This window comes from Python bivittatus, unplaced genomic scaffold (assembly GCF_059951505.1).
Source record: "Python bivittatus isolate LINGU-HERP-01145 unplaced genomic scaffold, Pbiv_v1 ctg000320_np1212, whole genome shotgun sequence".
NCBI lineage: Eukaryota > Metazoa > Chordata > Lepidosauria > Squamata > Pythonidae > Python > Python bivittatus.
Genome location: NW_028277052.1, coordinates 2,522,453 through 2,536,995, shown reverse-complemented (window position 1 = coordinate 2,536,995; position 14,543 = coordinate 2,522,453). Strand labels below are relative to the sequence as shown.

The window sequence follows — 14,543 nt, the reverse complement described above, 5'->3', positions numbered from 1 at the left end:
AAAAAAAAGGGGGGGGGGTTAAGGCAGTTCGTCAGAAGCCCACCCGGCAGATTAAAAAGGGGGGTGGGTGTCTGCAGGGCTGGCCGCTCATAAGGCACTTGGGATGTTCAATCTGGAGACTGAGAGGAGACCTCAGCATGCAGGTCCATAAAAGAGTGCTATTGGGAAGAAGGTCAGGAACTCTTTTTCATGGCTGCAGAAATGAGGACCAGAAATAATGGGTGGAAATTACAGCAGCCAAGATTTCAAGTAAATATAATGAAAACTTCCTGATGGTAAGATCCGCCCAACTGTCTATGGCAGCGTTTCTCAACCTTGGCCGCTTGAAGATGGGTGGACTTCAGCTCAGTGGGCATTATGGCCATTTCGAATCCCACAATTCTGTGTTTCTGTAGTAGATGGGAAGCGACACGACTGCAGTTCTTCCCGTAAGCCTATTCAGATGAGGACCAATTAAAAAAAAAAAGATTCGTCCCCTCGGAGCCTCCAACGGTCCAGCTTTTCTCAAAGCGCTGCTCGAACAGCTGGTCTCTTTCTGAGGCCGTGAGCTGGGCGGTTGCTCCCTCCCTCCGGCTGCAAACGCAATTCCCCCTGGGGTGGCCGCAGAGCCTCGCCACCGCCTTCTCCCCAGGCCGCTGGGCAGGGGGCAGCGGGCTCGCGGTGCCCCAGGCTGCGGGGAACGGCGGCCTTGCGCAGGAGTTGCCAGCCATCCAGACAGTCCAAGGAGGATGCCGAAATTGGAAAGGAGGATCGATGGGGCGAAGGAGGACACACGGACCGCTTGATCGTTGCATGTACATTCGCGGGAGGGGGAATGTGCCAGAGGTCAAAGGCATCAGCCTGCAACTCAGTGCTGCTCAGCCTCGGCCGCTTTCCGACGGGTGGACTTCAACTCCCAGAATTCCCCAGCCAGCTTTGCTGGCTGGGGAATTCTGGGAGTTGAAGTCCACCCGTCGGAAAGCGGCCGAGGCTGAGCAGCGCTGCTGTAACTGATCAAGGTCTTGTCAGTCTCAGGCGCTGCTTCTTGACCTGCGGTTAGCGCTTACTGGAGACGCAAAATCCCGGACAATGTCTGATTTTAAGGCTCGGGACGGAGAGCAAAGGGAGGGCACGGCCTCCTTTTGCCGGACAGAGCGGCCAGGGGTCGCTTCGGCCGAGGACCGCTGCCCAAGGGCGGAGAGGTTCCTGCGGGCAGCCGCGCCGCTCGCTTCAGCCCCGGCTCGAGCGCGCAAGCGCACGGGCACCCTCGCCGGGCGCAGCCGGCCCCCGCCCCCCGCCCCCCGCCCGCCCTTTCGGACTGTGGGCACGGGGGCGGGGCCGAGGCTTCGGGGCGCTCCTCCGCGCGTGCGCGGTGCCGCCCGGAGGGAGCCGTTGCCATGGCGCCGCCCGCGCGCCGGGCCCGGGTCTCGCGCTGCGCGGCCTTCAGCGCCTCCCACCGGCTGCACAGGTGAGGGGGGCGCGCGCGGAGCCGAGAGGGCTGCTAAGCGCGTGCAGAGCGCCGGGCAACTGAGCCGCCCGCCCGCAAGGCCGGTCGGGGAAGGGCGCTTCGGGCCGCTTCTGGGGGCGGATGGCAAGACGGGCATGGCGCCCCCAAATGTGGGGCGGCTGCTCTTATTTATGTATTTGAGGAGCTGAGAGGGCCGCCTCTCTCCCGTCGCCACCCCATGGACAGAGCAGAAGAAAGGCAGGGCCAGCCCTGCCCGCCAGGCGCCGGACCCGCCGGGACCCCCGACCCCCCCACCCTCCTGGCCCAACGCTTGGGGGGCGAGCGGGCTGGAGGGCCGCGGGGCGCGTGACGCCCGTTGCAGGTTTCCCCGTCGAGTCCGAGGGTGGGGAGGGCCTCGAAGGTTCTCTAGTCTGCCCCCCTGCCGGGGCAGGAGCCCCCGACCACTCCAGGCCAATGGCTGGGCTTGGCCCCCCCGTCACCCGGCCCCTGGGATGGGCCCTGCAGTGGCTTGCGTTGGACACCCGTGTTGGACCCCCCCAGCCGCCAGGACCCCCAATCAGCGGGGCCCAACACGGGTGTCCAACCTGTCCAGCTGGCAGCCTGTCCAGCTTGCTTGGGTGTCCAACCAAGTCCAGCCTCTCCAGCTGGCGAAGGCCGGCAAGAGCTGGATGGACGGGGATCCCGTGGAGTGTCGGCCCTTTGAGGTAGTCCAGACAAGAAGCCCCAACCACAAGTACTAACGCTACCTTTATTGTAAGGTTAGAGTAGCAGAATCTTGCAAGTCTGGAAGTACCTCTCCCCTCTTTTCCTTTTACTCTCTGGAAAACTAGGGGGGTCCCTTCTGAAATGCCTCCCACGCCCTTTGGTTTCGGTGGGCTGAGATGCTTTTTGCATGACGGCTGTCCAGGCTGCGGCTCTTCCTCCTGTCCCCCAAGGCCATTCCCACAGCCCAGTACGTGGAGGTAGATCTCTTTTTAAGAAAAATGTCCTCTTCCTCCTCCTCCGCAGCACACTGCTGAGCGATGAAGAAAACCGGAAACTTTTTGGGAAATGTAACAACCCTAATGGCCACGGCCACAACTACAAAGGTGAGAAGGGTTGGCCTCTGTCTTTGCGGTCAGCGTTAAGCCCAGAGAAGCCTGAGAGAAGAAAGGCTTGTGCTTGTGGGTGACTTAAACTGCCTCAATCTGATGTCCCATCATCATCCACAGAGCTCTCCCACCCCAGTGTCCTTCATCCTGTGAAAACGGCACTCCTGGAACAGACTTTTTATGTGTGCGTGAGTGTGTGCAATTATTTGCACACTTGCTGAAGCCCACTAGCTTTTATATATTGCTTTCAAAACACCGCCAGTTATGAATCTGCATATGGCAATGTACAGGCATTACCACTTAACTGCAGCAGAAATAATATTTGAACAATTTTGTTCCATTGGCTAGCAAATACTTACAGGTAGTCCTTGCTGAATGACCGCTTGTTCAGTGGCCACTTGAAATTACCACGGCGGTGAATGAGGGGGACCTACAATGGGTCCTCATAGTTGCGGCTGTCGCAGCGTCCCTGTGGTCACATGATAGCAGTTTGGGCGCTTGGTATCCCGCAGTCAGGTGATTGCGATTTGCAACCTTCATTGCTGACTTCTGACAAGCAAAGTCAGTGGGGAAGCCGGCAGGAGGTTGCAAATAGTGATCATGTAACCATAGGATGGTGCGACTGCATGGGATTCACCTAACAATGGCAAATGGGACTGCCACAATGGCTGTTGTAAGTTGGCACAGTTATGTGACATCACATTTTATGACTGTGTCGCTTAGCTATGGAGTTCCTGGTCCCAATTACCGTTGGTAAGCGAGGAGTACCTGTACTTGTTTTTATATTTTTATTAACATAATGGAATACAATGGGAAAGCAAGAAGCTTTCTTGAACTCCTGACTGAAGCTATCTGTGTTGCATATGTATTTATCTCCTTAGCTGATTATCTTAATGTGAAATCCACATCATGACCTGATATTTTCTTCTTGCTCCTTTTCATTTCTTCTAGTGGAAGTAACTGTGCAAGGAGAGGTAAGTGAAATATTTTCAGATTTTAAACATCTTTTGGATTCTGAAGCAACAATATACTTGGGGCTGTTGGGGCTCTCTGAGCCTGGTGGTTTTCTTGCAGATGTTTCATTGCCAGCTAGGTACCTAGAACACTGATGATGTTACAGTTCAGCCCTAAGCTACGATATTCTCTTCTGTTGGAACAATATACTTCTCAATGGGTTTTAAGCAGACTTCGCTTTGTGGCATTTTACGAAATCTTAACCAAGTTATCTTCACATAATGTGGTTTACCAATTTAGACTAGAAGGAAGTTGTTTTCTGCTAGTGCTAGCATTGAAGGCAGGAAAAAAATTATTTCTCTCTCCATTGGAAGGTATTTCTGAATATAGGTTCCTCAGTTCACAGCATGCACAGCTCCATCTGTGTGGCACACCCTGCTTTTCCCCCCTTTTTTATCAGATGTGATGCTACTCTGACCATACGGCAGGTCCAAGTTCAATCCACATTATCTCCCTGGAAGAATTTTAAGTGCTGGATGTTGAGAAAGACATCATTCTGAGGCCCTGCTACCATTTAGTCAGAGCTGGGCGAAATGGAGCCTCTCTTTAGGGTAACAAGATACAATAATCATGTTCTGATAAAAACCAGTTTCATCTTAGAAGATCTGAGGAAGTTGCAAGGAAAACAAATTACCAATTTCCTTTCTAATTTGACCAAGGCTGCTGGGAATTGGACTAAGGACTATGTACACCTCCCTGTGGGCTGGATGGAAAACAGGAGGAAATGTCATGGGCAGTTTGAGTTTTCCTATCCTTTTGGCAGAAAACTTCAGATAGGTGCTCCCTCACACTCTCTTAAAAAAAACGAACCCCAGGTATTAATTATGGATCTCTTAAACCCAACTGTAGTGTGGAGTGGATATCGTTTTATCAGGTCAGTCTGGAAAAAGAGTAGCTGTGCCTAAGGAACTGCTGGTAGTCTCCTTTGCATGGGACTCTGATCTGCCACGTCAGAGTAATGCTAGATCCTGCTCAACAGACTAATGAAGGAGCTGCAGAGACTTCTAGACAATTCTGCAGGACTGTATGAAGTCATGTCCCTTTTGTATTTTCTTTCTAGATCGATCCTCTTACAGGGATGGTGATCAACCTTACAGATCTCAATGCCTACATGGAGGTAATGAAGCTCTTTTCATCACAGAGATTGCCAGCAGAGATGAACCACGCTCATGAGCTTCACAAGGAATAGGCCTTGACAAGACAGTCTGTGATGTAATGCGGGGATCGGTGCACACGAGGAAGTGCTGAGTGCAGCTTGAAGACTTTAGCTTCTTGTGGATGGAGGATAAGAAGCAAGAGGATGCCATAGCAGGGGCTGGAGGCAGACCATTTACTTGTCTCCTACGATCTTACTGGTGGGTGGAGAGGAGGAATTTTCGCCATAGCAGACGGCACTCAGTGGAAGGCTACACATTTATTTACTCTCCCTTCTCTGCAAAAATGGTGGAGGAGCTCTTGACTCACGCAGTCAAATATTTGTCTTCCATTTTGCCATGTGAGACAGGTCTCCAGCAAGTCCAATTAATTCCAGAGTGTCTTTCATGGGTCTAAATGCCTAATCTCTCTGTCCTCTAGGAAGCCATAATGGAACCTCTTGACCACAAGAATCTGGATAAAGACGTCCCCTACTTTGCAGATGTTGTCAGGTAGGTGACTCTCTATTCCCTGCCCTGTGCAGGCCTGCTTTCTAATCCTGAACTTGGGGTGCAAGAGTGCTTTTGTGTTTTCTTTTTATAAGACCCTAGATTGCTTAAATTCTTTGGGGAAATTTAACGTTACAGCAGGAGGAAAGAGCCTGTCAAAGGTTGCTCCAATTTCTTCCTGCCATTTTTTAACTTTCTGGAAAGACTGCCTGCTTGCTTAGGAGATTTCCCCTGCCGGTGGCAAGGAGGTCTAGAAACTTGTTTCTTAAAGTCAATATTCTGCCCGGTTGGGGAAATCAAGACTGAATGTGTTTTGTTCTGCTGGGCCACACAGTCCCAACTGGATGATCTTTAAGGTGTGTTGGGGATAGCAGTTAGAATTCCAGGCCAACACAAACAAGCAGTCTCAACGATGTCGTTGTGCAGGAATCTGCAGAAGGAAACACCATAGCAGCAGAAGCAGCTTTTCTCTCCGGTGCAGCCATGGTGCAGGTGATAAAAATATAACTAGAAAGGCAGAGTAACTAATTCTCGGGTTTTTTCCCCCCCAGTACCACTGAAAACGTTGCTGTGTTCATCTGGGAAAATCTCCAGAAGTGCCTTCCCAGGGGGACCCTTTATAAAGTCAAAGTATATGAAACCGATAAGAACATTGTTGTTTACAAGGGAGAGGGGGCTCTTCCTGAGAAGTGAGATATTTGTTTATTGTTGCCTTTGTTCTGCTCTCAGAGAACAACTAGTCAGTCAGTCTGTCAATCCATCAACCAGTGCATTGTTGAACTTGTGAGCGTAGGCGTTCATCTCTTTGTTAAAGAATCGTTTGAGCGAGTGGATATGAAGCAGATGTTCTGTGCAGCCTGGTGGTGTAAAAGTTTCCTGCTGTTCAAGCACTCAGTTTGATCAGGGCAAGAAAGATACTGATTCTTTCTCCATTAGAGTTTGCTCCTATTTCAAAACGTGAAAATTACTGCTTTCTTAGTGATAAGAATAAATCCCAAGATCCAGGGCTTATTTGGGTACAGTAGTGGGTTTTCCTGGTCTCAAGTGGGTTGTTTCCCCAACTACCTGATTCTTTTAACTGGAGAGGCTGAAGACTGGACTTGCCGCATGTGGAACTTGGTGCATAATTAAGCCGTTATGGCCTGTTCCCATTACTCTTTTATGCAAGAATGTTAGCTAAGCAGCAGAGGTCCTGCTTCAGCTCTCAGTTCTCCCACAGACTCAGTAAACATCCCTCAGCAAGTGTTTTTTCAGCTTCATCCTGGGTTGGCCTTGATGTGCGGCAGTGATTTTACCCCACTTTTAAAAAGTAAAGATGTTCTCAACTCCTGCTGAGTGCATAGATGTGTCCACGTTGTTTTTTGGAAGCAGTACAGAAGATGTGTGCCCTTGCCTTCTGGTTGTTCTTTTGACTTCTAATCTAGCCAACAATCCTGGGGTTTCCTGGCAATCTCTCACTGAAGTATTAGCCAGGTCTGACTAATTTTGGTGGAGGGGAAGAGTCACCATCGACCTGAAGCAGTCACCTTCTGTAGACTTACAGTATTATTGAATATGTAAAGCCTGCCTAATCAAGTGATGTGTAAACATTATGGATGAATGTGATTTCCACTGAGATTTAATTTTCCTTGGTCAGTTGTCATTAAATGCTATATTTGCACCTGAATTTTGATTTGTCTTCTTTTAAACAAAGCTGGAGTCATAGCTGCAAAATATGGTGACAGCCATATAGGACTTTAGATCGGTCTTCCTCAACACCCATCATTCTGTTAGCTAGCATAGCTGGAGGATTGTCATTGCTGTACATTTAATGTTATTGCTCCATTGCAAAACATTCTGTTTCAAGTGTTGGGACCGTGTGATCTGGAAAATTTCTGCTCCTCAGCTGCCTGTGCAGCAGCCCACAAGGAACAAACAGCAATTTAGAAACCAGGCCCTCACTTGACCCAATTGAAAAAGGGCCTGATGCTGGCAAGATCCCCGTGGGTTGCATAATGAGAAGAATGACTTTAAAAACAAGTTTTAAAAAAACCCCACAAAATGTTCTGATTATTTAATCATACCATAAAAACTGTGGGATAATCATGCATTTTTTCTGTTCCTGCAGCATCTTGCTCTCCCTCACACTACAACGTGTGCTCCCTGACTTGTGATCCTGTCCTGATGGTTGCCTTTACGTTCTCTTTTATATATTTTTATTAAAGTTTTTGAATACAGTAAAAGTCAAAGAGAAAAATAAAAAAAGAAAAGAAGAAAAAACATTAGTGAAGAAAAAAGAAATTATAGAAATACGATTTCCGCCCTTCTTTCTATCAAGTAGTTGCCATCTTACTGTTTCCCCTCCTTCTTTTTTCTTCTTCTTACCTTGTCTTCCTCCCTTTTAACCCTTTTTTCTTTTCCCCCCAATCTTTTTCCATATCATCAATTCAGTCTTTTCTCCTTTCAACAAAAGTCTATATAAGGTTTCCAGTCTTTCAAAAGGTCGTGAGGTCTTCTGAGACACAGTCAGAAGAAGAAGAGGAGAAACAGCAACAAGGAAAGGAGGTAGAGGAAGTTATTACAGCATTAGAGCTACAGTTATGGACTTTTCAAAACTTAAAACATAGACATGGGGTTTAAAAGCATAACTTGAAATATAAATGGTTTGAACTTCTCACCAATATGAAAAGTGTTTCATTACTTGACATATTTACAAGAAATACATATAAAAAAAGAAAAACTATTGTGTATGATGAACTTGTGAAAATATGATTACATCAGAATTGTTTTGTTGGGACTTATGGACATTGAACTAGAAAAGGAATATGGGGAATTAATATTACATGGGGTAACTGCAGCAAGATGGCTGTATGTACAAAGTTGGAAGAATAATGAAATATCCATAATGGAAGATTGCATTATAAAACTGATGGAACTGGTGGGAATGGTGAAGCTGACCTGCCTGGTCAGGGGAAAAATGATAAAGGCCTTTCCGTTCTCCTGTCTGGCAGTGTCCTTGGATTAGTGATCTCACTGCAGACCGCCAGCCTGATGGCAGTCTGAGTGGCGTCAGGCAGCATAAAACTGAGCGGCAACATCTTGGAATTACCCTTGCATAAATGTTGTGACGTGCACCACAGTTAAAAACATCAATATAGAAGAAATATGACAATAAAAGCCAGTAATAAAATGCTTTATAAGCAGCTGCATTCCATTGCATCATAAACCATGACAAAGACCAGAGTTAAAATACGTCCTGAGATTACATGGTTATTGTAGGGAGTAATCACATGCCTGCTTGCAAACTCCAAAGCCGCCTTTGCTCGGAAGACCCAAAAGCTTTAATGATGAAGACTGAGGAGGAGGCAGGAGGGGTCTTGCTGGGCATGGAATTCCAAGGGGTGCTGCAGCGACTGTAAGGGCTGACGCACTCCAAAAAGTGCCTGAGAATCGGTGATGACAACGCAGGCACTGATAAAAGCTTTGAAATGAAAAGGGCCTTTGGGGCAGGACCCTAACAGCGTTGTGCCGTAAGGAGGTATAAATGTGTGCAACTGACGTAAGTGCATATTCTACACTTGACTATGCTTCCATTTCCCTCTTTCTGTTGTCACCCCGTATCAGATTCTGGATTACATGCCCATTGGGACCGGGACCCGTATCCTGGCTGCCGTACCCTTCCTCAAAAAGCATTGCGGATGACCAGTTATCTCCCACTGACTTGAAGCTTATGGGTGTTCTTTGAGCGGTCAAGGCAGGACTGCATGTCCAACCCTGCCCTGTCATGGATGGCTTCGGACAGGTCTTTCAACAAACTGGTTGTTCCTTTGCAAAAGCTGCTTTTGTGGGGCGGACGGAGTAATTTCCCTCACTGAGAGGATCTGGCCTGAGAAACCTGCTTCTGATGAGTCATATTGCAAACAGGGAGGCTATGAGAATCCTGTTTTATGGGAGGATAAGCACTAAAGATCAATTTGCTTCCTGAAGTAATTTTATTGTGTATGCTTTACGAAGGGAAAAAAACCCCTATCGTTCATTTTGTTTAGGCTGAGATGGAACAAAATCTCATTAGCATGGTACAAAGAAGGAGTTGGTCAGCCATCTAGCGTTGGACAATGGTTATCAGGACATGAAAGAAAGACCTGCCATGTGGGGGTGAGCATGGCTCTATGTGCATAATAAAGCAGAGCTGTGTGGCTAAGCAATGCATTATGTGACTGAATCTGCAGAAATGCCGGGGAAATAGTCTTTTGCCCAGTTCCCTTGGAATTCGTAAGCTTAATTGCCCATCATATGGTTGGTGTTCAGTTTTGTTTATTCAATGACCCTCTGCAAAACCTCTGCTAATAATCCTGGAATTGTAAAACTGCCCAGTTAAATGTGCAGGATAGGCATCTTCATTAAAGAAGATCCATTACAGAATCTTACCAAGATGAGGCAAGTTCCACCTCACCTCGCACAACGCTTTGCAGCCGAGTGGGTCTAAATGCTCCGCGGCCAGCCATCAAGCATGGGACGCGCATGCACAGAATTGCCTTAGCAAAAGCAGCTGCTGTGTTCCTTGCAGCAGAAAGTTGAACTCGGTGGTGTCTTTGCAGGGTTGCCAGGGAGCGCTGAATGCCGCTTCCCTTCTGTGGCAGTCTCACTGTCAGACAGAACAGACTTATTTACGGTCACGGGAGGGAGGAGACGGTCTCGCACTCAAACTGACGCCCTGCTTTCCCACCTGCGCTCCCTGCTTTTCATTCGTAAGAGGGGTTTTAGTTGCCCTTAAAAACAACAAAGTTTGTGTCCGACTCATAGATCTTCACTTTGTACAGGCATCCCGATGGAAGGATTTTTTCCAGACTGCTCCAGATGAACATGGCTAGATTCTCTGTCGAGCTGAAGGAAGAGCAGAAGGATGGAGGAGAAAAGGGAGGTCAGAAGATATTCAAACGGGGCAGCGTTAACTATCGGTTTCTCTATGCCCCTCCTGTTGCTTTTGGGCGGGGTTTGGCCAAGGACATCAGATCAGCTTTCCCCCAAAGATGGTACCCTGCGGATGTGGGTGGATGGCCACTGCTACATTTTCCTAGCCAACTCATCTGTTCCAGCCACTACCTTGTAACACTGGCAAAATAATCCACATCCTGGTCCAGGTTCTTGTGGTCAAGAGACTCAGTGATGGCCACCTGAAGACAAAAGCAGAAGCGGTTTGTGTCTTTTTTTCCAAGATGGGGATTTTCTATCTTCAGAGGTATTAGGCCCAGGATATTAAGGCATGGGGAAAGGAGAAGAATAGAAGCCTGGCTGTCAGGCTCATGTTTTGCTCACTGACTTTCAAAAAGCCAGCTATCTTAAAATGTGCCTTGCCTGTGATAACAAGCGGATGCTCCTGCGCACAGACAGACAAACTGAGCCCTGCCCTTCTCTCTCCACCTTATCAGACGCTTTTGACAGAAGCGTGCAAAAACGTTTCACTCTGACATTACCTGCATGTATTCCTGAAGTTTGTAAATGTTCATGAGCATGCCGCTGATGGGATCAATCTGCAAGGAAAGTTTTTCTTTTAACATTTATTTGCTCCTGCCAGATAGATCCATGGGGATACCAGAAGCATGGGAGCAAACCCTAAAGAAACCGGAGCACACGCATGAAGGGCAGCGTCTCTCAGAGAGTGGGAGCCATGCAGCTGACCGGGCCTTCTTTCTAACTGCCTTTCACTTTCACTCCCAGATGAATACCTAGAGCAGTGTTGTCCAAACTTGGCCACTTTAAGATGAGTGGACTTCAACTTCCCATGCTGGCTGGGGAATTCTGGGAGTTGAAGTCCACTCATCTTAAAGTGGCCAAGTTTGGACAACACTGACCTAGAGGAACCCACTTGAACCTTCAGGCACACTTCCTCTGGTGCGATGATGATGCCGCTCTGAGCGTCCAGAAGAGAGGGTGTGGTGGAGCCTCCATAGGCTGGAACTAGAAAATTGAATTAAGCTGTGGGAACCGTAATCTAAGACAGCCCATGGATACCGGGCTTGAAAAAGGCCGAACTGAAGGAAACTGGGCCCAACCCAGCAGCACTGTCTTTACCCAATGAGATGGATCCTTGGGCAGCTGCTGCCCATCCTTAAGCATTGCGCTCCGAAAGCGTAGAGAAATATAAAGATGCTACTAACCTTTCCACATATAGTCACCGTCACTGTGTTGTGGAGAAGGAAAAGGAAAGAAAGGACATCCAAGTTATTAACTCAGCTGCAACCCTGCTTCTGTACCTCAAGGTGGAAGCAAACGTTGAGAAAACAGGCTGTAGCCAAAGATTAACCAGTGAATGACCACTTCCCAAGCCTGAATCTCCTCTCCCCGCCAGGGAAACGGATTCAGAGATTCATGCCCACCAAAACCTAAGATGTCAGGGACGTCTCCCAAGCCCTCTGCCCCGTTCCCTTGCAGAAGGGTGTGCTCAAGCATGCTCTGCACCTTTATAGTTGTGTCCATGGGTGTGATTGCATTTCCCAAAGGTGACCCTGTTTTCATCATCGCTCAGATGTTTGCTGAAAGACAGTTGGGAAGAGGAGAGAGAACACTCACACGGATAAGCTGAGGAAGAGAGGGCAAATGATGTTTCAGCAGGAAGAAACAAGGTTTTTGCATCGAGAGATCTAATCCTGGCAGTTGACCATAAGGATGAAAAATCGATCTCCCACCCTCCCAAAGCAAAGCCAGTAGACCTTTAAGTAGTGGTGGTCATCAGTTTCTAGAAATGTAATTGAACAGCAGGGTGGACACAAGAAGGTAGGAGGAGATGGACTTTCAGTTTCACCAGGGCAACTTTAAGATGTGTGGACTTCAACTCCCAGAATTCCCCAGCCAGATCTCTCTTGTTTGGGAGTTGTTTTCTGAACAGGGTGGGGTGCCTCTCTCTCTTTGCACTTTGAACATAAGTTGTTGGCATTGTCTTGCATTTTCCTTCACTGGAAAATGTTTCTTACTTCTTCCTTCCCAGTGATTAATCATTTTTTTTTTTTACCAGTCCCAGCTCCTGTGCCTTTAATAGCAAGCATGAACAGGTGAACATATATATTTCCTTGCCCTTTAAAGACATAATCATTTGGCAGCTATTCCTCAGTTTCACGCTTCCTTTCTTTTGCCTTCTTTCTGATTTTTCATAAAGCGCTCTCTGCATTTACTGTTACATTCAGGGTATTTTATAGTCATGAATCTTATTCTCTAGAGAATTTGCTCCTTTGATTCACATTTCATCCCTCTTGACTTTACTCATTGACTATATTCACACATTGTATTCAATGCTGGTTTGATGATTTCTGAGTAAGTCACAATTGGGTGGGTTTGCACATCAGCCTAGGTCAGAAGCCATCGTTTACTAAACACAACAGCTAGGTTTGTATGACATTGTAAGCCAAATCTAAACAAGCATATGATGGTTTAATGTGTGTCAAACCAGATTCTGTCTTTGTCTTCCCAGTCTCTATTAAAACTTAATGGGTAGGAGCCTCTTGGCCATCCAGGTGGCCACCTAGAGCTGATGGGAACTCTGCCCCAGTTGGAGGACCACCAATTTCCTCCCACTGAGCTAACTGCTGATGGGGGCATGAATGTTAGCCATCTGCATGAAAGGGGTAGAGGAAATGATGGATCATGCTGGAACCTACAGAAATGAAATGATGTTTCTTTAGACTTCTTTCCAGAAGCTGGTTTGTTTATTTATTGAATGTATATGGTCTCCCATCTCAAGTGCAGAGTTTTGGGAGGCTAACATGTTTAAAAACAGAATAACAACAATATAACAGAATCATAAATAACATAAATAGCAGCCGGGGGAAAACAACTAACAGTATGTATGTATGTATGTATGTATTGATTGATTGATTGATTGATTGATTGATTGATTGTATGCCGCCCATCTCCCCCACGGGTGACTCTGGGCGGCTCACAATAAAAACGAAGAAATACAATTCTCTCCAAGATGGCTAAAAACTATAAATAATTTAAAAACATATTAAAAATACCGTAAAAAACTCCTCTAATTTTGGCCCTATAAAAATCTGTAAGATGCTGGGGGGGGGGGCAACCCATCACCCCACCAGCCATCTCCACAGGTGCGGGTCCCTGTATAGTATAGTTAGTAATCATTATAGTATAGTTAGTAATCATTAGCTATAGTATAGTTAGTAATCATTTATAGTTAGTAATCATTCTCAACAGTTAATAAAGCCAAACAATGGGCCCACCCACGCTATCAGAGCCCCAAGCTTGGCTACAAAACCAGGTCTTTAGGTTGGTCAGTTTCGTTGCTGTGAAACCACGTAAGCATCTTGTGTCCCTTTAAGGACTAAGATACAGTCTTAACTTTAAGGACTGAAGGGAACTGAGTTTGCTTATGCTCATGATGTCATACACTATAATCCATTGAAAGCTTAATCAGCCCATAAGGTGCCCAAAGACCCTTGAATTCATGTAGATTGCTGTAGCCCCTCACAGGAGTTGGAGGAAGAAGGCAAGGGGCAAAGTGGGATGTAAAACCCTTCAGCTTTTATGGAAAGAACGTGACAGATGGACCTCTTCTCTGAGGTTCGGTGGGGAGATGTTTAAATAGCTGGCCATTCTTTCCCTTTGATCTAAGGCTGGTTGGGGTCTGCTTTTTAATTCTGCAGTGGCTTTCACTCAAATCCAATCTTGGCCAGCTATGATTGTGGCTGAGCAACCAGGCCACAAGGGGCCTTTATACTATCTTCCCAGGGCTCAGATCCCCCACCCCCTTGTGGGTCTCATGGGTGCCTCTTTGCCACCCTTACCTGTTCAGTCTGTGGGCAGCTGCAAAGGTTGTAGTGCGGGACAGGAAAATGATCTTGTCCTGACGGCTCTCCATGTTTCTTTCAGGAGCCCAGTTCATAGGAGAAACTCTCCCGAGAGTCTGGTTAAATATCCCCACCAGCCCTCATGTGATCAATGTCTGAATGGAGGAAGGACTGCCCTAAGGAGCGTGATACCTGCTTATGCCTCCCCCACATCCAGCAGTTAATTCAGCATATCTCCTTCTCTCTAAATGCCAGGGAAGATACAACTCTTATCTTAAACTGGGGAATTAGCCAAGGTTCACCAATGGCAAGGCGAGTTTGGCTGAATTCCCATTGCATACAAGCTCTAACAGGGTTGGTTCAACATGATGCGTGTTTATCAAATCATGTTTAAGATGCCATGCTTAGCTCAAGTTTAGGCAGAAATGTTTGGAAAAGGAGACAATATTTGGGTTTCTGGATTAAGTCAAAGACATTCTTCTGGAATAAGATCATGCTCCTTGGTGCTGAAGAGCTTACTGAAAACTGTTATCATGTTAGTAACACAAATAAATGAATATGAGTGTTTAGA

The 14,543-nt window shown here is 47.0% G+C and overlaps 2 protein-coding genes across 3 annotated transcripts; one reads left to right on the top strand and one right to left on the bottom strand.

The window, feature by feature from the left end:
- The first annotated feature begins 738 nt into the window (after window positions 1-738).
- Window positions 739-6,861, top strand: PTS (6-pyruvoyltetrahydropterin synthase). Of its 2 annotated transcripts, none has more exons than XM_007422625.3 (6): window positions 739-794; window positions 2,456-2,535; window positions 3,490-3,512; window positions 4,613-4,669; window positions 5,128-5,198; window positions 5,747-6,861. In XM_007422625.3, exons 1-6 carry the CDS (start codon window positions 754-756, stop codon window positions 5,886-5,888), a joined length of 414 nt encoding a protein of 137 aa, XP_007422687.2. In that variant the 5' UTR covers window positions 739-753; the 3' UTR covers window positions 5,889-6,861. The 2 variants fall into 2 exon arrangements, with proteins under 2 accessions (XP_007422687.2, XP_087995060.1); XM_088138934.1 differs by lacking the exon at window positions 739-794 and adding an exon at window positions 1,293-1,447.
- Window positions 6,862-8,359: 1,498 nt separating this feature from the next.
- On the bottom strand, window positions 8,360-14,175 carry LOC103053343 (6-pyruvoyl tetrahydrobiopterin synthase-like). Its single transcript, XM_007422626.3, has 6 exons — window positions 13,970-14,175; window positions 11,634-11,707; window positions 11,333-11,355; window positions 10,649-10,705; window positions 10,278-10,348; window positions 8,360-10,058 (listed from the first exon to the last, which is right to left on the bottom strand). The coding sequence occupies exons 1-6, from the start codon at window positions 14,065-14,067 to the stop codon at window positions 9,935-9,937; spliced, it is 447 nt and encodes a 148-aa protein (XP_007422688.2). The 5' UTR covers window positions 14,068-14,175; the 3' UTR covers window positions 8,360-9,934.
- Between the last annotated feature and the right edge of the window lie 368 nt (window positions 14,176-14,543).